This window comes from Leptonychotes weddellii, chromosome 4, assembly GCF_054177405.1.
Source record: "Leptonychotes weddellii isolate Sample4059 chromosome 4, ASM5417740v2, whole genome shotgun sequence".
Lineage (NCBI taxonomy): Eukaryota > Metazoa > Chordata > Mammalia > Carnivora > Phocidae > Leptonychotes > Leptonychotes weddellii.
In genome coordinates this window covers 33842034-33864300 of record NC_138372.1, presented here as the reverse complement: position 1 = coordinate 33864300, position 22267 = coordinate 33842034, and the positions used below count along the sequence as shown (strand labels likewise).

At 44.9% G+C, this 22267-nt stretch overlaps 3 protein-coding genes across 5 annotated transcripts in view; 2 read left to right on the top strand and 1 right to left on the bottom strand.

Annotated features, from left to right (window-relative positions):
- Positions 1-9708, top strand: part of EFCAB14 (EF-hand calcium binding domain 14) — a 38512-nt gene extending 28804 nt beyond the window's left edge. For 2 of the 3 annotated variants that reach the window (XM_031032525.2, XM_031032524.2), the window contains 3 exons: positions 1955-2066; positions 3104-3229; positions 6293-9708. In XM_031032525.2, coding sequence (XP_030888385.1) covers positions 1955-2066; positions 3104-3229; positions 6293-6468 — 414 coding nt within the window. In that variant the 3' untranslated portion in view covers positions 6469-9708. Of the gene's footprint in view, positions 1-1952; positions 2067-3103; positions 3230-6292 lie in introns of all 3 variants that reach the window. The other variant, XM_006737437.3, reaches the window with a different exon arrangement.
- Positions 9709-11226: 1518 nt separating this feature from the next.
- On the bottom strand, positions 11227-14775 carry TEX38 (testis expressed 38). Its single transcript, XM_081817179.1, has one exon. It carries the CDS (start codon positions 12258-12260, stop codon positions 11793-11795), a length of 468 nt encoding a protein of 155 aa, XP_081673305.1. The 5' UTR covers positions 12261-14775; the 3' UTR covers positions 11227-11792.
- Positions 14776-16213: 1438 nt separating this feature from the next.
- Positions 16214-22267, top strand: part of ATPAF1 (ATP synthase mitochondrial F1 complex assembly factor 1) — a 29396-nt gene continuing 23342 nt past the window's right edge. The window contains exons 1-2 of the mRNA XM_081818373.1: positions 16214-16551; positions 19406-19514. Of these exons, the coding sequence (XP_081674499.1) occupies positions 16229-16551; positions 19406-19514 (432 nt within the window). The 5' untranslated portion in view covers positions 16214-16228. The remainder of the gene's footprint in view (positions 16552-19405; positions 19515-22267) is intronic.

Sequence of the window (22267 nt, the reverse complement as noted above, 5' to 3'; positions counted from 1 at the left end):
ACTTATGACAGAGAACAGAGGCGGAGATCATCGAAAACTGGTGACTAATCAGCATTTATTTTTAGATTGCAGTCTCAGTACATATGTAGTCCATTTAAGCCCCAGCCTGTTCCTTTCACCTTGTCTCTTCCCCTGTTTTTTTAAGTTCTTCCCTGACAAATTGTCAAGGTAGGACAATCTGTGATATGCTTTGATATCCCAGGAAAGAAAGTTTATTTGCAACATTCTCTGTGATTAGAGTGTTAATATTATAAGATCTGGGCTAAGATAAAGTAAAAGCCCAGAAGATTGTGGCTGAGTGGCTAAAATACCATCTGAGATGCCCATTGTGTGTGAGGAGCTCAAGGATATGAGGTTCAGAGGAAATGCACTTGGAAATGAACCATACATAGTACAGGCAGTTTTCGATGTAATACTTTCCATCTGTATTCGTTCTTCCCTAACTATTTCATATAGTCTAGCTATATTAAGATTTTTTTTTTTTAAGATTTATTATTTATTTATTTGAGAGAGCAAGAATGAGAGAGAGAGAGAGAGTACATGAGAGGGGGGAGGGTTAGAAGGAGAAGCAGGCTCCTCGCCGAGCAGGGAGCCCGATGCGGGACTCGATCCAGGGACTCCAGGGTCATGACCTGAGCCGAAGGCAGTCGCCCAACCAACTGAGCCACCCAGGCGCCCCTAGCTATATTAAGATTTTAATGCTTTGTGAGCTAGGCTTTTGTTGAGTTTTCTAACTGCTTTTGAAAAAATAAATAAATAAATAAAACCCACCTGGGGAATGACAAGAAAAACCAAAGATCCAGATATACATGTTGAACACAAAACGTAACAGGTGGTTACTGCTGGAGATTCTTAGTGATTTCAGCAACAGTCCAGATTTTAATTGTAAACCTCAGAATCAAATGCAGCTCATGCACATTTTTTGCCTAAATTTCCTGGTTTTGTTTTCAGACCCTTTGTGTTTTAAACTGTCATCCCAGTGTGTTGGTCCCTTTGTCCTAAGCATCCTAACTGGATATAATTTCTCCCTAATTTCTTTGTAAATTCAAGTATTTAGTACCTAGCTTTAGTCACCTGTGTCCATATATTAGCTCCATAATAAACCAAGAGCAATCTTCTGTATGGTAACTATAAGAGTAGAAATAAAGATCAGAGGGAAATAACTGAATAAAAGAACCATGTAATAAGTTGGTGCTGTCATTGAACATAGGATTAGGACCTTTCACACTAGGCTAAGCAGTTAGAAAAGCCTAAGCCTCATAGAAATCAGACTTCTCTTTTTTTTACAATTAAATGTATTTTTTATGTGCCACTCTGGATCATCCTGGGAATGAGAAAGGGCATAGAGAAGAAACTTTTAAAAAGATATAAGTAAGTTAATGAATTAGGAATTTTGCAGTTCCTTCTGTGTGTTCCCAGCAGTTCCTGCCACCAGTTGAATCCTCACCATAGTGGGGAGAGAAGGAAAAGCCAAGGTTGGTTGCTTTTTTTTTTTTTTTTTTTAAAGGTGATAAGAGTGTAACACTCCCTAAATTTGTCTAGTCACAAGGTGAAGTACGATATCAGGAAAATTATTTAGTGTGAAATAGTTCCTAGAAAATAATATCTACTCATTTAGGAAATTGGTGTTGCATGGGCACCTGAGCAAGGGTACATTTCCTTTACTGCTGACACATGCATACCTTCCCCCATCAACCAAATGTTCACAGTGAATCAGGTCATCTGTTGCATAATGTTCCCTTAATGATCTAGCCTCAAATCCCGCTAGGCCCTTATCAACTCTGAGTACCAAAGGTATTTCTGTAGTATTTGTTGATTCATTCTTTTATTACTTTTAATAGGGAACCTACTGGAAGTCAAGCCCTACATGCTAAATAGGCTCTGGGAATATAATGAGGAATCAGATAAGGTCTTACTTCCACCTTAAGCCTTCTGTGATCTTTGTTTTGGGCAGAAAGAAGATAGTTCAGATTCTCAAGTATCCAAGCTAAGAGAAAAACTGCAGCTGATCAGTGCTCTCACAAACAAACCTGAGAGCAACAGGCCTCCAGACACCACTAACAAAGGTGAGATACTCAGGGCTGGCTTCTGAATATTTCACGCAGGCTTGGGCAGCCTAGCCTGCCTCCCACACAGGGAGTGGGGAAAGGTGTTCCAGCAAGACCGATCAAACTGAGGGAATGATGCCTGAGTGCATCGAGATGAAGCTGATACACTTTGGTTTCATTTAGAAAAAACCCATTTTGTACATGATTTGTATTCCAGACTATTAAGGAAAGAATGGGTAATGTTTAGCTTGAAATAGACTTCTCCATGCTGTCTGCATCCAATTATAGGCAAAAATGTAACTGTCATAGTGTATATTAAACCAGCCCTAAATGTTGTTTACGGAGTCTTTTCATTACTCTAAGTGCATAAAATTTACTTAAAAATAAATACTAGTCCTTCTGAAAAACCATTAACAAATAATGATAGATAGGATCATTGATTTGGAAAAGCCCTTGGCTCTAGGTAGGGACATACCTAATCAATATTAGCAGATGCCACAAGGATGTAACCAAAGCACTGGACTGGGTTGGCTTTGACCCCTACTCCCCACAAATATTTTTTCATTTGGGGGAAAGCATTACAACCTCTCTTACTCTCTTTCGGATGGGGGCAGACTACAGTGGGAGGCTTTGTCCTAACATCATGCTGCATAATTGTATGAAAGCCCTCTTTCAGCACCAGCTGATCTGGTGGCACATACCCCAGGTCAGGCTTATAGTATGGCTCCTAGGATATCAAATATCCAATGCTGTTCCTACTTGCAGCTTAAACTCTTAGCATCTAAACCTATATAATGCTGACTTGTACTATAAGAGCTGCCCCTGGGCTTCCCACAACTTAAACCCTAATGTTATATGATACTGATTGATCTTCACTTGCCTACACAACATATCTCAGTCCATGCCTTTAACTTCGGGTAGTCACTGTGCTACTTAATTCTGAACTATTTCTCTTAAATTAAGTACATATGCAATTGCCCTAAAAAGTGACCTTCAGTACTGGTTTAATTTGGTGTCGCATTTGATACTACTACAACAGTATGTGTTTGTTACAGAGCAAATACAGAGTTTCACATCAAAGCCGTCGGCATTGCCAAAATTTCCACAGTCTCGTGGAGATCAAACTGAGAAAGCTGTGCAGCTGAGACCTATTGCCCTACCAGGAATTTCTAGCATCAAAGGTAAATTTTTATACCATGGAGTAATAGGGAAAATGTTCAAAGCTCAAATTTTGTAATTTTTTTAACTTACAAGAAAAAGAATCCTATCTAACATTGAGCACTTCCTGTGAGCCAGGTACTTGATATGCTATGCATTACATCATATAATCCTGTTAACAGTCCTGGGAACATAAATATTTATGTGTTATACCCATTTTCTCGATAGGGAAACTGCCTAAGTCCACACAGCAAATAATGGACTGAGGCAGAATTTACACCAAGGCAATCTGACACCAAAGTTTGCACTCTTAACCAGTGCACTATAGAGCCTTCATTCATTGAGTGAGTGCCTAATTAGACCCAGTGCTAAGCAGTAAAAATACAGTGTAAGATACGATCTCACTTTCCTCAAGGATGTGACGGTTTAGTGGAGAAGGCAAGTAAGCAACCACAATACCATGAGATTAGCAAAATGGAAGTTGACCCTATTTGCTAAGGCCTTCCAAAAATGAGGAGGGGTCCTTTGGCTGAAAATCAACAAGATAAACATTAGTAGGAAGGAGATGATTCCCAGTAAAACATGTTCGCCTTGCTTCCAGCAGCGTATATGCTGTTCTTCATTGTGATGTTTAGAGTCACCTGATCTTGCATTGGATAACTGCCTGTAAAATCACCCATTCCCACCCACCTACCTTTGTCTGGCTCTCCACCTTAACTTAGATACTGCTCCCCCAGGAAACAATTTCTTATCTCCTAGGACTGGATTAGATGCTTCCTGTGTTTGCTGTCTTACAATATTATATATTTGCCCGTTTAGCACATGTCACTCTGTTGTAATTTCCTGGGAAGATAGAAAATTAACTTTACTCCCAGCCCCTAGCATAGTGCCTGGTACAGGTGAATATTTGTTAAGTGAATGAGTTATCTACGGTCTATAATTAATGCTTAAAACATAGAAGACTTAAATTATATTGCCATATAATTGCAATTACTTTTTCCCCTTATCCCCAGTTTTTCTTTTCTTTTTTTTTTTTTAAAGATTTTATTTATTTATTCATGAGAGACAGAGAGACAGAGGCAGAGGGAGAAGCAGGCTCCCCGCGGAGCAGGGAGCCCGATGTGGGACTTGATCCCAGGACCCTGGGATCATGACCTGAGCCGAAGGCAGACGCTTAACCGACTGAGCCACCCAGGCGTCCCACCCCAGTTTTTTTTTTCTTTCTATTTTCTGGGGAAACAGGAGAGTGTTAAATTGTTGATTGGCAATACAAGTGCCTTCTCCCACTTGCCATTTATTACATCAAAAATTGAGAATGAATGGAGGAAAGACTGTTAGAGCAGATTAAGAAATAGCCATCTTAACATTTGTACTTCAGTCTCTAACATAGGCCTTATGTACTTTGGATGACTATACTTTTGAAATGACCCAAAGCAGCAATAAGATTTTTATTTGAATACTACAACAATTTTATAAGCTCATGCACTATACACACAAAAAACATTTTCCAGCTAGCCACTTGGTGGCAGGCATTGAGAACAAGCATCCCACCTGCTTTTCCTGGCTTTCAGAGCTTTTGAGATTCTCTAGCTGCTTCACTGGATCTGTCTCAGGACTGAAGGTAGGGCCTTCTTCAAAAGCTCAAAACTCCTTGATTGACCTTGTATTGCAACTGCTTTCTGTCCCTTCAGGCCATTTCCATTCTTCCTAAGTACCAAACAGCAGGAGGCCTATAGAATCTAGGTGTGGGGTTGACTAAATGAAGAGAGGAAAAGGATTTAGGAAGACTTCTAAAGAAACAGAAGCCTCTGACTGTCTTCTGGTATTAGAGACAAAATCTATTAAGTCATTCTGTGGGGACACAATCAAGTCCTTTTAAAACATTATGTAAGTAATCAGTCCTTTTTATTATGGGCCTTTGAGAAAATACCAGAAGAGACTGTTGATAGAAACTGTCCAATCCTTTTGGCTCAAATACTACCTTCGAAATTGAAAAGAAGCTACAGATCAATGGGTGATACTACTCTCTCTCTTAGCTGGGAGAGAGAGAAAGAGCACACAGGTGCCTGATGCTTCATATATACTGTAATATCACTTCGAAGAGATCTGTAGTCCTTTGCTTTTTTTTTAATTGAGATAAAATTAACATACCATAATATTCACCTTTTTAAAATGTATAATTAAGTGGTTTGTAGTATAGTCACATGTTGTACAACCCTCACCACCATCTAATTCCAGAACATTTTTTTATCATCCTGGAAAGAAATCCTGTACCCATTAAATAGTCACTTCCTATTCCCCCATGCCCACAGCCCCTGGCAACCTCTAATCGTTCAACCAAAATCTTTGGATTTGCCTGTTCTGGGTATTTCATATAAATGGAATCATATGATCCATGGCCTCATATCCATGCTTCTTTCAACATGCTTCTTTCACTTAGCGTAATGTTTTCAGGGTTCATCCATGTTGTAGCATGTAGCGGTATTTCGTTCCATTATATGGCCAAATAATATTCCATTGTATGGATATACTACATTTTATCCATTCATCAGTTGGTGGACATTTGGATTGTTTCTGCTTTTTGGCTATTAGGAATAATGCCGCTATGAACATTCATGTACAAGTGTTGGTGTGGGGATATGCTTTCATTTCTTTTGAGTATATACCTAGGAGTGGAATTGCTGGGTGATGCGGTAACTCTGACTAACAGTCTGTTTTACGGGCTCAGCTCCTGTCATTAGCTCTTAAGGCCTCTCCAGTCCTTTTTACCCATTCAACATAAGAATAGAATCTGGTAAATCTAAAAGGAAAGCCTTGGACAGAGAGAATGCCAGCCCATTCATTTCTCTGTGATCATCTGTCGCTGCTTCTGTTTTGGAAGGATAGTGCCAGTGTTCCTCTCATTCTTAAAGGGTCAAGAATTGGTCTTTCTGATTTAGTGAGATAGTAAGCCTTACCTTTTGGAAACAGAGTCCGCAAAATAGCTTTTAGTACTTTGCATTCAGCTGAGGCTCCTTTTTAAACTGTTGAGTAAATGTAGCTATATCTATAGACATACTCATTTTTTTGTAATTCCTTTTTAACAGATCTTCAGGATTTATTCCACAAGACTGGCCAGGACATGGATGGGAAACTGACCTACCAGGAAATCTGGAACTCCTTAGGTTCTGCTGTGCCAGAACTAGAGACTTTGAGAGCATTTGATTCTGATGGCGATGGAAGATACTCTTTCCTGGAGCTAAGGGTAGCTTTAGGTGTCTAGCCTCATCAGGCATATTTTAGAAATGGGTATATACCCAGGACTACCTAATATCTACTCACCTAACACAAACAGCCCATCGATCCTCCAGTCCTCCAAACTACTGTAGCAGACACATTGCCACCTTTTAACTTGTTTGAAAAAGCTATAAAGAAAAGTTATTTTTTTAAAAAAGAAGGCCATGTTACCTATATGATATTTAGAAATCTATGATTTCCTACAACCAGTAAGATCTTAATTTCAAAATTGCCAGGAAAAAAGTCAAGCCCTCTTTTTTTTTCTCTTTCCTTTTTTTTTTTAGGGAAGGAAACCTTATCTTTTAAAACTGGAAAGTGTGTATATAGAGAGAATAAGCCACCTTTTATATTTCACATAAATTTGCCTTAAATTAGCTGCACTTTATACAGACTCAGAAAATGTCTTTCTTTTAAAAGCTAGACCTTTTCTGTTTGTAAATATTTAAAATGAAAGAAAGAATTGTGCATATTTTGTGGGAAGTCGGAAGAATGGTTTGAAACAGGCTGTGAACAAATGACTTGTTATTAAAAATCGCTAATGTTGGTAACAGCTGAAGCTGTGTCCATGTCTCCTTAAGGCACCTCCTTCAGGTGCTGCTGTGGGGTTTGCCTTGGAGGCTGGAGGAATAGATTTGGGGAGGTGACCCTGTAAGGACAGTGCTGCCTCCTGGCTCAGAAAAGTAAGATTCTGGCTGTTCCTGTCGCCTCAGCTGATCCCAACCTGTGAACCAGAGAAGCCTTGTTGGGGGTTTTTTCACTTTTAATCCTATTTCAGGGTTTATGAGCATAAACAGTTATGCATTGGGGAGCTACATTTTCCCCACTGAGTGAGCTCGATTATCTTCCCCCACCCGCCCACTCAAACCTCTCTGGCGGCCGCCTCTGGTGCAGGCTCCATTCTGAATGGCAGGGCTGCGCTCCTCAGCTCACTGTCTCCGCCCGGCTACCCAGGAGGGGCTTTAGGGCATAGCTTTGCCCCTCATTGTGACCAGGAAACTCCTTGACGTTTTACCTGGAGGCCTACCAAGAAGAACGTAGTATGTTCCTCTGTGGGCTAAAGCCAAAGGGGTTGTGAAATGCAGCACATGAAATCACATCAGGTTCCCTTACAGGTGTCAGCTCAGAAGTAGCTAGAGGCATTGTGTCCAGAGGATGCCGAACCATATCAAGTAGGCCTGGAGCAGGGGGGCATCACACGATGGCAGCAAGGTTTTTCAAATCTCTTAACAAGCAAGTGTACTACTCTTCCCTTTAAATACTTCCGTAGGCCTGGTACGAAAGGTCCCCAGACCGGAAGGAATCACACGTCTGTGTCACCTGTGTGTGTGCTGTGCTGTTCTTAGACGCAGGCTTTGGGCAACACGAAAGGAAGAATGTCGTGGAACTTAACTGTTCTATATATAGGCCAAGTCAGGGAGAAACTAGAGCTTTCATGGCACAGACTTTAGTAGAGCTCGTTTCCTTTTCACTTCATCCAAGTTCCCCTGTTACGCAGGGATGCCATCGAGCACCTTTAAACATTTAAGGGCTAGTTTTTTTCTTTATGTAGTGTTCAGTTTAGTGTTGGCTAACTTTGATTTTTTTTCTGAAAGTATTAACATTTAGTTAAAGCAAGATGAAGTCTTTTCCCATGAATGTGTCTGCTTACCTCATTTGGCTTGTGCTTCTCTTTTTTTAAAAAAAAAAAAACATTTTTTTGCCTACCTGAGCTATTTCTCTTTCTTGGAAAGGTTAAAATATAGCATAAAGTTAGCCTGGCACTTTAGGTAACTTGAAGACCACTCTTTTTCTTCTGGCTGCCTTCCTTGCACCCCCCCCCTTTTTAAATATATATACCCTTATAGATTTTGTAACAACCAAATAAAATTCTAGCAATAAATTGAACTATACTGCTATATTTGTATATACTGTACCATAAATAGTATGTCTGTACCTGGAAGGTATTTTTTTGAGAACTGATTTATATGAAATATACTTGAGGGTAATGTAGCTTGTCCATTTTAGTTTCAAATTCTTAATTCATAGGCAGATACTCTGAGGACCGCTTAAGTCTTTGTTGTCTGTACTTTTCTTTTGTATTAGATAGCTACACCTGGAGAAGGCAGTTTTGTTTTTCAGTTTCTCACCTGTTTGTCCCACCTCGAGCTCAGCTGGTTCGCATCATCCTGGAGCTAGCTGGACCGTACCACTTGCTGTCACATCAGGCAGAGGTCTTCTGGCCACACTCTCAGACTGACTACCCTTGCCGCGCTGCTGCCCTAGCTTCCAGGCAGAACGAGGGCATCAGGTTGAGGAGATTCATTGGCTTAAGAGTTTGATGAGCCTATTCTTCAGTGTTTATTTGGGAGTTTTATTTGGAAGTTGTCTGAACTTCCCCAACCTGTGACTTTTGAGCTGTACTCAAGCCTCCTTGCCTCCTATCTCAGCTCTGAGAGGAAGATTGGGTTTTGGTGTTTGTTTCAAATACTTTCACCTTTTCACCCTGGCAGCTTCTGCTGAGGCTTTCTTAAGTGACCCAAAGCACAGCTTCTCGGTCCTTCTTTTCTTTTGCCTGTACTGTCTGGGATAATGTTTACTTCAAGAGCCTCCCTATAAATCAGAGGACCAAAAAGGTGTTCTAGGAAGAGAAGAATCAAAGGAATAGAGAACCTGGCTTAGGGATAAGGGTAATGTCCTCTTAAGGGCAGAGAGGGACCTGGCACCTAGGACAGTACACCCTTCACCTGCTGCTGGCTACTTTTCTTGCCAGTGGTGTTTCCTCACTTTATGTTGCTTTGCTGGACGCAACTCCGTTGCCCCCACTTCCCACTGCTGGTCTTGCGGTCACAGTTGAAGACTTTGACTCTGATGGGCTCATACTCATAATGGCCTGCTGTTGAGTTGTTTTTAGTGACAGCTTTTGTTTGCTACACACCTCATTGGCTTACTTACCAACACCAGCTAGATGTGGTCCCTTCTTTCATATCCAAACCGGAACATATTTGGGTATTCCTGAGACTTTATATAGAGTGTGTATTGTTTGTTATACGAACCTAACCTACCTTGTTGTTTTCTCATATTAAGAAATGTAAATCTACTTTGCTTTAGTGGAGCTATTTTGGTAATGTATAAGCAATTTTGGTTCTGTTTGGAGAGTGAATTCAAGGTCTCTATGACTTGAGCTTTGCTTACTTCATATCAGTAATACAGCTATTTTAATTTATCTAAATAAAACATTTCCTTTTTCTCCCAGTGTCTGTGATTAAAGGTTCCCCCCTCCCCCGCCATACCTTCAGTTCCTAAGAAAACAAAAATCTGCTTTGATCCCTATTTGTATAGACTCCTTTCTCCTTTTGAAAGCAAGAACTAACAGATGGTGAAGAATCTGCCTTAAGAACTGCAGCATCTAGCCTGAAAAAGTGAAGCCTGCTGCTTGGGCATCTGCAGGGTTGTGGGGGGTGGTAAGGGGAGAGGGAGTCCCTTCCCCTCTCTGTATCAGCCAAGCTCCACTTGGGTCTCCATTGGTGTTTTGCGTTTGGGGGTTTTTTTGGTTTGGTCGGTTAGTTGGGGTTTTTTTTGTTGTTTTTTTGGTTCTTGGAGTTTTTTTTTAAGATTCAGTGGAAGAGCGTGTTGACAAGGAATGTTCCACTGCCTTTTTATACAGGGGGTGGGGGGGTGAAACCCATTCCAAAAGAAAGGTCATATAGGGGCTGGGGCTTTTTCACACACAGAAAAAAAAAAATGAGAAAAATTACACGTTTGCTAGGGTTCTAGGATTACACACACATAAGCAAACATACACGATCTGGGTGGCCTTTCCCTTCAGGGAAGACATAAAGCTTAGCTCATTTACAAATATGGTCAGATGATTTCCTCATTCCCAAAGTGAAGGGGAAAATTTATATCCCGGGGTGGAACTGGGCTTTCTTTTTTTTTAAGATTTTATTTATTTGAGAGAGAGCACAAGCAGGGGGAGCAGCAGAGACAGATGGAGAAGCAGGTTCCCTGATCAGCAGGGACTCTGGGCTCAATACCAGGACTCCAGGATCATGACCTGAGCTGAAGGCAGGCTTAACAAACTGAGCCACCCAGGCACCCCTGGGCTTTCTTATCTTCAGAGTGGGACCAAAAGCCAGTATTTTCTCTCCTTTTAGGATTGTTTCCAAAATGCACAAAAATATCCCCTATAATGGGTATTAACTTTTGGAAGGTCCATGGATCCCTTTGATAAAGATTTAAAAAAATTAATTTCCTGTGTAATTTTAGAGGGTTCAATGACCTGCCCTCCTCCTAAGCCAATTCATGGACCAAGTTAATTATGCCCTGCAGACATGCATGTGCACACACAAACACAAACATTTGCCAAGTGTTTTCTAACAAGACTTACCATTAGAGGGGCGCCTGGGTGGCTCAGTCGTTAAGCGTCTGCCTTCGGCTCTGGTCATGATCCCAGGATCCTGGGATCGAGCCCCACATCGGGCTCCCTGCTCGGCAGGGAGTCTGCTTCTCCCTCTCCCACTCCCCCTGCTTGTGTTCCCTCTCTCGCTGTGTCTCTCTCTGTCAAATAAATAAAATCTTTAAAAAAAAAAAAAAAAAAGACTTATCATTAGGGAAGGGACACCATGGTGTATGCTGAGAAGACCAAGAACTTTGATGCCAGGCAGATGTAAATTTGAGACCTAGCTCTGCAGTATAAAAACAATATGCCTTTGGAACCTGTCTCCTCGTTTATAAGTGGAGGATTGTGAGGTCCATTTGGCAGTTTTCTTGTATTAGACATAATGTAGAGACGACCATAAAAGAACTCTGCATCATCAATATTAATAAAGAATGCAATTCAGCCAGCAATGCAGTGTGGCTCACGGATCTCACAATGACTTGTTTTGCGTGTGACACGGTCACTGTGAATTGCCATGGCTCACGCACCCCCAACAGCTCTCACTCTTGTGGCAGCTGTGCTAAATGTCCCACAGAACAGCAGTGCCACTGGGTACCTGGCCCATGGTCTGGCATGCGTTTTTGGTCTTAAAATACTGAATAGAGGGATGTTGAGCTCATGTTTACTGATTCTCTGTGTCTCCCCACAGCCAACCCTCTGGTTCCCGTTTATGACCTTCAGCTCTTTTTGCAAAGTGCCCCCATCAAACGGGAAGGACATTGCCCTCCTAAGGACAAATGAGACACAAGGGAGCCTTGGGCTTTTTCTCAGTCTTTCATAATGTGACATCCAGATGGGCTCTGGCCTCTGTGTCAATACCACCTTCCTGGGGTTAGCTCCATTTTCCTGCTCTGCCCCTGATACCTCCAGCTCCCACCCTCAGTGAGAGGAAGCTATAATTCTGAAGCAAAAGGCTTGGCACTGAAGCAGCGGTCTCCATGGGCCATAGTGGGGAGGGAATGGAAGTGGACGTTCCTTTCAGGACAAGTGTCCAAAGGGTAGGAGACTGAGTGGTTCAGCACTGGGGGCAGGTTGCACAGGGAAAGGGCAAAGGGCACCTCCTGGAAGACGGGAACTGGGACTGGGGAGCTGGTGTGGGACCGCAGCATTGGCGAAGGTAGGGGCTGCAGCGGAGGTCGTAGCGGGGCAGGGGCCTCCACCTTGGGGCTGCTGTCTTGGGCGGCAGAGTTCCTGACCGCCGGTATGCCCAAATCCCATAGAGGATCTGCATTCTGGACCTCAGTCTCGGTCTTGGTGACAGCAGGGGGAGGGCCCGTGTTGATGGCTGTGTTCATGCCATAATGCCGACGCTTGTTAATCCAGTACAACAGCGGGCTGTAGGTGAACGTGGCGGCCCTCATCACCTCCACCCACTCCTGGGCACGCTCTTCCCGCCGCAAGTTCTTCCTCCAGTGCAGAAAGAGAATGCAGCCGCCGGTTACCACAGAACACAGCCCCAGGAATCCGAAGTACAGTGAGACCCACACTGAGGCAAGAAAGAAAAAGAGGCAAGCTGGTTGATAGCTCTAACTTGGGGCCTGAGCTATTTCTCATTCCTCTCCCTATCCCATTCATCAATTATCCCATCCTCTTAACTACTTTCTCCATTCCCCCCTTCCCTCCTCATTGACTTGCCTCATCAATCTCTTATTCAGTCAACGCTAGATTTCCAGGGAGCTTAAGAGGCCACCTTTAGCCCTTTACAGATCAGGAAAGCTAGGTCTAGAGGGGCCATGACCTGCCCAGACTTGGTCAAGCCTCTTGTTCCCAACCCTGGACCCATCCAATCCATCTGATTGAGAAGCCTTACTAAAGGCAAAACCCATCAAGGAAGTAAGTTTATAGGGGACGGGGACACCAGTGTCCCATCCCATTCCACCATACCCCTTATCCATTCAGCTGTCATGGTCCTAGGGAATTCATTGTACCCCTCTCTGGTTCAGCAGAGAAACATCTCTGCCCCCAATCCCTAGTTTTCTAGAGGAAAGTATAGCCTAACTGCTTAGCATTCCTCCATACAGGCCACCACCCATCCACGTAAAAGGTCTTCCCTGAGTGTCTGCCCCACACTAAGGGCACAAGGCAAGAGGCAGGGACTGGAAGGACATTTACCACCAGGGAGGCTCAGGTCCTCCTGCTGGGAATCCATAAGGTCGAGCCTTGGTCCCCAGCTGATGGCTCTGGGGAGAGGGAGCTCACCTACCCGTCTGCCCAGCCAATAGAAGGCCCTGGAATGCTTAGTCCCATTGTTCCCTAAAGGTGAGGTCACTGGGTTCTGAGCATTAAACATTCTAGAGGTAGTGCTTGTGAAGTCTTGGGTTGATGGAAGGAAGGGACTCTATCCAATGGTATCTCGTAGGCCTAGTGTGTGTCTCTGCTGCCAGGGACTGACCCACCCACTGAATTGTCTGCCCCCCACCTCTTATGGTAAACCCACAGAGAAGCCCCCAGGTGTCCCAGGGGTCTATCCATGTTTCTGGGCTTCAAGAAACAGTTGATGGTGGGCGCCTGGGTGGTTCAGTTGGTTAAGAAACAGTTGATGGATACCTGTCGCCAGGGAGGAGTGGGGCAGGGAGCATACACAGCTTTGGGCAGCCTTGCCTTCAAGACCTTTTTTTTTAAGGTTTTATTTATTTGAAAGAGAGAGAGAGCACAAGCCGGGGGGGAGTGGCAGGCAGAGGGAGAAGCAGACTCCCCGCTAAGCAGGGAGCCCGATGCGGGGCTCCATCCCAGGACCCTGGGATCATGACCTGAACCAAAGGCAGACACTTAACTGACTGAGCCACCCAGGCGCCCTACCCTCAAGACTTCTATAACCTTTCTAACTAACAAGTGTTAGCAAGTGTTTCCTGGGCATCAGGCCCTGTAGGAGTGCCCCACCATCCCAGCCCTACATCTCTTTCCAGCCTCACCGTCCTCCGTATCCTTCACACACCTTGCCCTCTGACCAGGCCAGACTCTGGAACAGACCCAGCCTATTCACATCTCTAGAGTTTTGCTCACACTGCTCCTCCACCTAGGAGTGCCTTTCCCACATCCCTGGACTGAACAGCTACTTATCCTTCAAGGCCCAGTTCAGTTCCCCCGACTCCGTGACAGTTGTTTCTGTTGGCTTCCCCAAATCCCATCATGTCCAGTTTGAAGGGACCTAGACAGTTGTGTGGTCCAGCTCCAGTCAGATGCTTGAGCCCTGGGGGTAGATGTCCCCCACCCAGCAGCCAGCGCCGCAGGACTCACCTGAGTGTGACGTGCCACACCTCCTGGGGCAGCTCAGTTAGAAAGCCCTTCCCTAATGAAGCCCAAGTCTGCCTCCCTGAGGTTGTACCCCTGGGCCTAGCTCAGCTACTGGCGCCATTTAATTACTTCCCCCTTTATAACCCCACCCCCCCACCGATGTGTGACTGGGGACACTATTCAGCTCAGATTTCCCTCCAGGTTCCCCTTACACTCAGCTCTCCTATCTCACTTGTCCACAAGTAGGGCAAGCATGCTCCTGTATCAAGGCCTTTGCACTCCCTGTTCCCTCAATCTGGACGGCCCTTCTCCCAGATACCCAGACAGATGATTCCCTCATTTCCATTGGCATTCTGCTCAAGGGTCCCCGTATCTCTCTCTTAGCCTGCTTTGTTTTTCTGCATAGCATATATCCTCACATGACATTACAATCGACCCTGGAACAACATGGAGATTAGGGACTATGACCCCTGCACAGGTGAAAATCCATCTGCAACTTTTGACTCCCCCAAACTTAACTACTAATAGCCTATTGTTGACCAGCAACCTTACCAATAACAGAAATTGTTGATTAACACATATTATGGGGGCGCCTGGGTGACTCAGTCGGTTAAGCGTCTGCCTTTGGCTCAGGTCATTGGGATCGAGCCCCATGTCAGGCTCTCTGCTCAGCTGGAAGCCTGCTTCTGCCTGACACTCTGCCTGCTTGTGCTTGCGTGCACTCTCTGTCAAAGAAATAAATAAAATAAAAAATAAATAAAATCTTTTAAAAAAAAACCCACATACTATGCATATATAAATTATTATATATTTTTTAGATTTATTTATTTGAGAGAATGCGTGCACACAAGAGGGGGGAGAGGGGCAGCCTCTGTCTTTCAGAGACTCAGACAGACTCCGTGCTGAGCATGGAGTCCGACAGGGGCTCAATCCCAGGACCCTGAGATCACAACCTGAGCCAAAACTAAGAGTCAGACGCTCGACCAACTGAGCCACCCAGGCGCCCCCATATACCGTATTCTTACAAATTAAGTAAGCTAGAGAAAAGAAAAATGTTACGGAAATCATAAGAGAAAACACATTAACAGTGTTGTAAAAAATCCACTTGTAAGTGGACCTGCGCAATTGAAACCAGTGTTGTTCAAGGGTCAACTGTTTGTTATCTCTCATCCCACTAGAATGTAAGATCCATGAATTAGTAAACAAGGAAATAAATACCTAAGAATAGTCATAATTGCTATGAAGAAAATAAAATAAGGTAATGGGATAAAGAATATAAACGGATAGCATGCATCAAGAAAAGTCCCTTTGAGGTGCCGACTTATGAACTGAGCCATAAATGATGAGGAGGCCGCCACATGCAGATCCAAGCAGAGGGATCATCAGCCAGTGCAAGGATCCTGAGGCAGGTATAGGTCAGCACACTCGAAGGACTTACTAATCTCCGAGTCCACCACACTACTTCTAGCACAGGCCAGGGCCTAGGACCAACCCCCATGAGTGCAGGCTGGACTGAGAAGAGTTGAAGGCTCTGACCCTACCCCGGAGGAGTCCACCATTCACGAGGGGTTTCTACCACGTAAGACCCAGACAGGAAGGACTTCCACGAAGGCAAACTGATCATGCCATTGTAGTGGGCTTGCCCCAGGGCTGGCCCTCTATGGTGGGAGAAGCTGAGACACAGAGATGTAGATGTCACTGTGTCTGACCCCAGTAATTCCCGCTTGGTTCAAGGGGATGAATAAGATGGTGGTAGAGCATTACAAGGATCAAAAACAGCCAAAATCAAGACTTGTTAGGACAGACCCAGGTGTCTCTTTGGAGAGGAGGTTTGGCTGGAGTTCAAGGTGGATGTCAGGAAGCAGAGGGAGTGGAGGAGACGGAGCGCAGAGGCTGCTGGACCCGAGCGGGAAGGCGTGGAGCCGGGCAGGCTCGGGGGAGGAAACGGGCCGCGGCACCCCGAGGGGCCGTGCGAGCGGCCGAACGCGCGGCGAGCCCCCCTCCTACCCGCCCCGCCTCGCCTTCCCCAGAGCCCGGAACCTTCCGCGCGCGGAACCTCGGTGCCGGAGCCGGGGCGCAGCGGAACCGGAGCGCGATGGAGCAGGCGCGCGGGCCGCGGGCTGAGGCCGACGCGCCGGAGGAGGAGGAGGAGGGGGCGGCCATGGCTGCCGTGGCGGCGGCGGCGGGTGGCACGGGCCCGGCCGTGTTGCAGGTGGCCGGTCTGTACCGGGGACTGTGCGCCGTGCGCAGCCGCGCCCTAGGCCTGGGGCTCGTGTCCCCCGCGCAGCTGCGCGTGTTCCCGGTGCGCCGCGGCTCTGGCGGGCCCGCGGGGGGCGCCGACGGCAGCGGGATCGGGGCCGAGCTCGAGGCCAACCCCTTCTACGACCGCTACCGGGACAAGATCCAGCAGCTGCGCAGGTGCGGACCCCGGCCGACCGGCGGCGGGCGGGGAGGGGGGCGCGCGGCCCACGTTTCTGGTGGATCCGACGCCTTCAGTGCTTAGAACAACCCCGCGACGTGGGGCCCGGTTACTCTCCGCACTCTGTAGATGATGTGTCTGTGGGCTCAGAGAAGCAAGGTGACTTGCTAACATCACACAGCTAGTCTCAGAAATGAGTGTCTGCAAAGTCCTGCCTCTTCCCCAAGTTGTCTTTCCTTGTGCTCTAGTTCTCAAAACGCTGAGGTGGAATCCTGTGTCGGCCCTGATGAAGTAGACGGTTCCAACAGACCTGCCCTGATTACAGAAACGGGAACATAGAGCCTTCCAGAGAAGGGACTTGACTTGCTCAAGGTCACATACTGAGTCACTGAGGCCTGGCCTAGAGCTCGGGTTCCTAGGCTTCTAGCTACAGCCCTGACTACAAGGAAAGGAGGTTGGGGGAGGGAGCAGGACATCAAAGACTAATGGAGTCACAGATGGATCATCCGTTGAACCAACCCTGTCATTAAGAGGAGGAAACAGAATCAGAGAGTGGCGGCGACCTGCCAGAGGTCACACAGCTGGTTGGGATTCATCTGATTTGGGATCCAGGGCTCCTAACACTACCCCTCAGCTTCCAGATAAAAGGACTTGGAGATAAGAGGCTTGAGGTGGGTGCAAGGGGACCAAGGGAGGGTCTGAAGTGTTAAAGTGGAAAGAGCTGAAGGAGATGAAAGGTGAAAATTAGAGGGGCTTGGGAGAGAGTCTGGCAGGATAGGCAGGCATTTGTCTTAGAAGGGTAACCAAAAACTGCATACTGTAACTTCTTTGAGTTCTGTCTCATCTCCACTTCCATGGCCTTAATGTCCTCCTCCAGCATCTTCTGGACTCTTGCAGTCATCCTCTAGCTATTCTTCCCCACTTCCACCCCAGTCCATCTCACTGCTGCTGTGGTGATCTTTCTTCCCTTTTTGAAAAAACTGACAGAATAAAGGAATGAGTATTTTTTGCCCTCTTTCCAGCAGCATTCAAATATACTCAAGGATTTCTCTTCTTTAAAACCTTTCCTTGACCTACATTCCCCTCCAGCCTTTTCTCATGGATCCCTTTCACAGGCAGCATCTTAGGAGAGCTGTCTGCACATACTCTGAATACTTTACAGTTGCCATTCATTCTTATTCATGAACCAACTAATGGCTGGTTTTACTCTCCTTCCCCACCAGATCATTCCCATCAATATTTACACATACTGCTGTCTCAGAGTGAGCGTTCCAAAGCACCCTCACTGACTCTAGATAATCTCCATATTCCTTAGTGTTCCACACAAGGTTTTCATGCTGTAGCATCTGTCAGTCTCTCTATATTCACTAAAACCTAGGCCCTTGGAGCACCAGACACAAGTTTGGTGTGAGCCAATAGCAGGACAAGGCTGTGTGCCCTCTTGACTCCTTCAGCCTAGTATCTAGATTTTTGCATCACACTTTGCATTGGTGAATTGGGAGTATTTGATCTAGCTGCAGGCCCACTATATCTAGAATGTGGACAAACTGGAGGGTGTCCAGAGAGCAGGTTTATAGTGAGGAAATACTCACAAATCACATATGAAGAGGGGCCAAAAGGACTAAGGAAATTCAACTTACAGAAAACTTTAGGGGGTGACATAATAGCAATTTCCAAGTACTCAAATAAAAGGGATTAGACATTTTTTCTTGTTCCTGAGTGTGAAAGATATAGATGGATAGATTTAGGCTCAGAATGTTTTAATAATGAAAGATGTCCAAAGTGGGAATGCACAGACTCCAATGCCTAGGCCGCCTCTCACTCTATCCACTCAGCATGGCAGGCGCAGGTGTGACTGTGGATGCTTGCAGCACTAACCCTGGTCCTGGCATTTGCAGCCCCAGCAGGTGCCACACCCCACAGGACAGGCCCCCTGGAGTGACTCCGCACTGAGTTACTGGCCTGCTATGGAGGGGAGGAAGAAGATCTGCCCATGTAATGGCATGAAGGGAGTAGTGTTTAATGTCTCCTCCGGAACTGAGTTTTATGAAAGAGGGGCCCCATACAATGTCTTGATCAGGAAGCACTCCACCAGAGAAGTGATCAGGATGTCCTTGAATCCTGCAGACCACACCTGTGACACTACAGGTCTCATGGCCCAGGAGCTGTAATCCCTGTATGATGTCTTCATCAAAGTGTACAGTGCCAAATATTACATCGTTGGCTACACAGCCTGAAGAATTCTTAACAAGGATGACAGCCCCAACCTGGACTTCAGGCCTGAAGACCAGCTCATTTTGACATAAAGAACAGGTTCTGATGTTTCGTCTACAGGAGCAAGTTCTTTGGAGAGAGAGTCAGGGAGAAATTCAGGTGCTAAATCTTTTCCTACAAACTATGCGGTTTAAAGCCTCTGAATCACCTGCATCTGAATAAACAGATGTTTAACCTTTTTGTGGGGTGAATAAGATGTCCAAGAACTAGATGTGTTCAAGTAAAAGCTTGACACTCACTGGGAGTGCTGTTCGATTCCTGCCTGAGTAGGACGATCAAGCAAGATGACTTCAGAGTCCCCTTCCCATCTTGAGGATTTGAATTCCAAGTACCCCAGAGTATAAGTACCTGTGGGACCAAGGTCTGCATCACCCTAGGAAATAGCATGTTACACAGGACCCTTGAAGATTAACAGTAGTTAAATAACTGGATTTCTTTTTCCACTTTCTTGATTTATAGGCAAATCCTTCAGCCTTTGAATGCCTGTGTCCTCTCTCTCTGGAAGTGCAACATGATGCTTTGTTATTTCGAAATTCAGAAAGTCCCAAGTGGTTTCACTTTTGGTTTACCTTTAATCAGGTCTGATCCAGCTGTTTTTGAATCCCGACTGGAAAAGCGCATGGAGTTTCGGAAGCAGCCGGTGGGGCATTCCAGGCAAGGTGACTTTATCAAATGTGTAGAACAGAAGGTAAGACCTGCCCCCTCTTTGTGTTATTGGCTCACCAGTGTTCTGGTGAGCCCACCAGCCCTATCCTGGGAGTGGGCTCACTGATGGGTCAGCTGGATGAACTGAATGTAGCCTCTCTCTACACAGCTCGGTCTCCATCCATAAATGGTATCCTGCTCTTTCTGGCGAAGTACTGTGGTCATGGTAGAGATATAGAGAGATGAAAAAGGCAGTCCATGCTCCTGGGGGATGCGGTAGAATGGTCAAGGCAAAGCATACCTGGCAGCGGGCTGTAGAGATCCGGGACAAAAAAGTGCTTAAAAGCTGCTCTTATCCTTAAACAAGAATCAAAGCTGGGGAAAAGCAAGTTGAAATCTAATACAGTGCTTTTCAAACTTTCTGATCATGATCCACAGTGAGAAATATATTTTACACTGTAGTTCAGTACATACACATGTGTATGATTATAACTGAAGCAGAGTTTTTACAAAACAATGCTTATTTTTACTACATGCAATGCACTTTTTTTTTCTTTTAAAAAAAAACTTTGGGGCGCCTGGGTGGCTCAGATGGTTAAGCGTCTGCCTTCAGCTCAGGTCATGATCCCAGGGTCCTGGGATCGAGTCCCGCATCGGGCTCTCTGCTCCTTGGGAGCCTGCTTCTCCCTCTGCCTCTCTCTCTCTCTCTGTCTCTCATGAATAAATAAAAAAAAAAAAAAAAAACTTTGGCCACAGTCCAGTAAATTGATTTCACAACGTGTGATTTGAAAAATACTAACCTAGGGTGGTACACAGAGCAAATTGGAGTGGGAGCGGCTAATACCAGGAAGGATATGCAGTAATCATGTGTGGGCTGTTTGGGCCTAAAATAACATAGAGTGGAAAATTGGGATTCTACATTGTGTTTAGGATGAAAGGTATTTATTTAATTTGGGCAGTAACTTTTTTTGCCTTGGGTATTCTAAATTTTAAGAGAATCCACTTGGTCTTTTAATCACTGTTTGAGTTCATAAGAACAAAAGTAAGTCACTGGGTTAATCATTACAAGGTTGGGGAGCAAATTCAACCTCCTATGACACATAGTTTACAACTTTATGTGAACAAATAAGTCTCTACTACAAATATTTTAACAAATGTAGTTTCCTATAGTAAACATTTATAGTGCCAAGGTTACAAATCAGTAGCTCTTGGAAATATTACTATATTAGAAACTTTAAGTATGACATTGGAAAGCTCTTTGCCCCCTTTTGTAAACAGACTTAGAAATTCAACTTCATGATGACAAGATGCAAACATAAGTCAGGATGGAGCTTAAATTATGACAGCGCTTGGGTAAATAATGACTTATTGTCTTTCTTATCTAGCTAGATAGAAGGGGGCTAATGACTCTATTCGCAAAGCCTTTTCTTTGCTCTGAGTCATTGGCTCCCTACCACATGAGACCCAACATCTCCCCCCCTTTTTTTAAAGGTTTTATTTATTTATTTGAGAGAGAAAGAGAGCACAAGAGCGGAATGAGGGGCAGAGGGAGAAGCAGACTCCCTGCTGAACAGGGAGCCCGACGCGGGGCTTGATCCCAAGACTCGGGGATTATGACCTGTGCCGAAGTCAGAAGCTTAACTGACTAAGCCACCCAGGAGCCCTCCAACATCCCCTTTTTGTAAAAAATATTTTTAATTCTCCATTTTGTACCCTGAAATGAAATTTAGACAATGTAACCCACTAGTAGACATAATTTCGGAGGGGGGGGGCATCAATATAATGCCCTAGCTGTCATATGAAGGAAAGAACTTTTTTTTAAGATTTATTTATTTATTTATTTTATTAGAGCATGAGCTGGGGAGGTGCAGAGGAAGACGGAAAAACAGACTCCCCACTGAATGCGGAGCCCGACACAGGGCTTGATCCCAGGACCCCAAGATAATGACCTGAGCCGAAGTCAGACGCTGAACTGACTGAGCCACCCAGGCACCCCAAAAACTTTTTTAAGATTTATTTATTTATTTGAGAGAAGAGAGTGTGCACTGTGCTTGAGTGCATGTAAGAATGAAGGGAGGGGCAGAGGGAGAGAATCTTCAAGCAGACTCCCTACTGAGCGTGGAGCCCTGATGTGGAGCTCATGCAGGGCTCAATCTCACAACCCATGAGGTCATGACCTGAGCTGAAACCAACTGAGCCACCCAGATGTCCCAAGGAAAGAACTTTTTAATAAAATACTTATTTAGTAGATGATATGAATGAAATTTCTAAAATGAATGAATGATATAAATGAAGTTTTTACGAGTGAACTTTAGTATATAAGTTCTTCAGCACAACTATGCTGTGAAACCTAATGCAGTCATCAGAGTCTCTCACCTATATGTGAAATTACCATGAATATATAAGCAGCAAATACTGACTGGTATAGGGGTGTTGTATTAGTACTTTTAAAAACTCCCAGACCGTGAGCGGTATTGTTATCAGTGATCCTCATGAGATTCCACAATGTGCAGCCTTCTTTTAAGTTATATACTAGTTGCATTTCTAGAAAACTCAGTGTTTGTTAAAGCCATGTTAAAAGAAAGAAAGAAAGAGAGACGCCTGGGTGGCTCAGTTGTTAAGTGTCTGCCTTCGGCTCAGGTCATGATCCCAGGGTCCTGGGATCGAGCCCCACATCGGGCTCCCTGCTCAGCGGGAAGCCTATTCTCCCTCTCCCACTCCCCCTGCTTGTGTTCCCTCTCTCGCTGTCTCTCTGTGTCAAATAAATAAATAAAATCTTTAAAAAAAAAAAAAAAG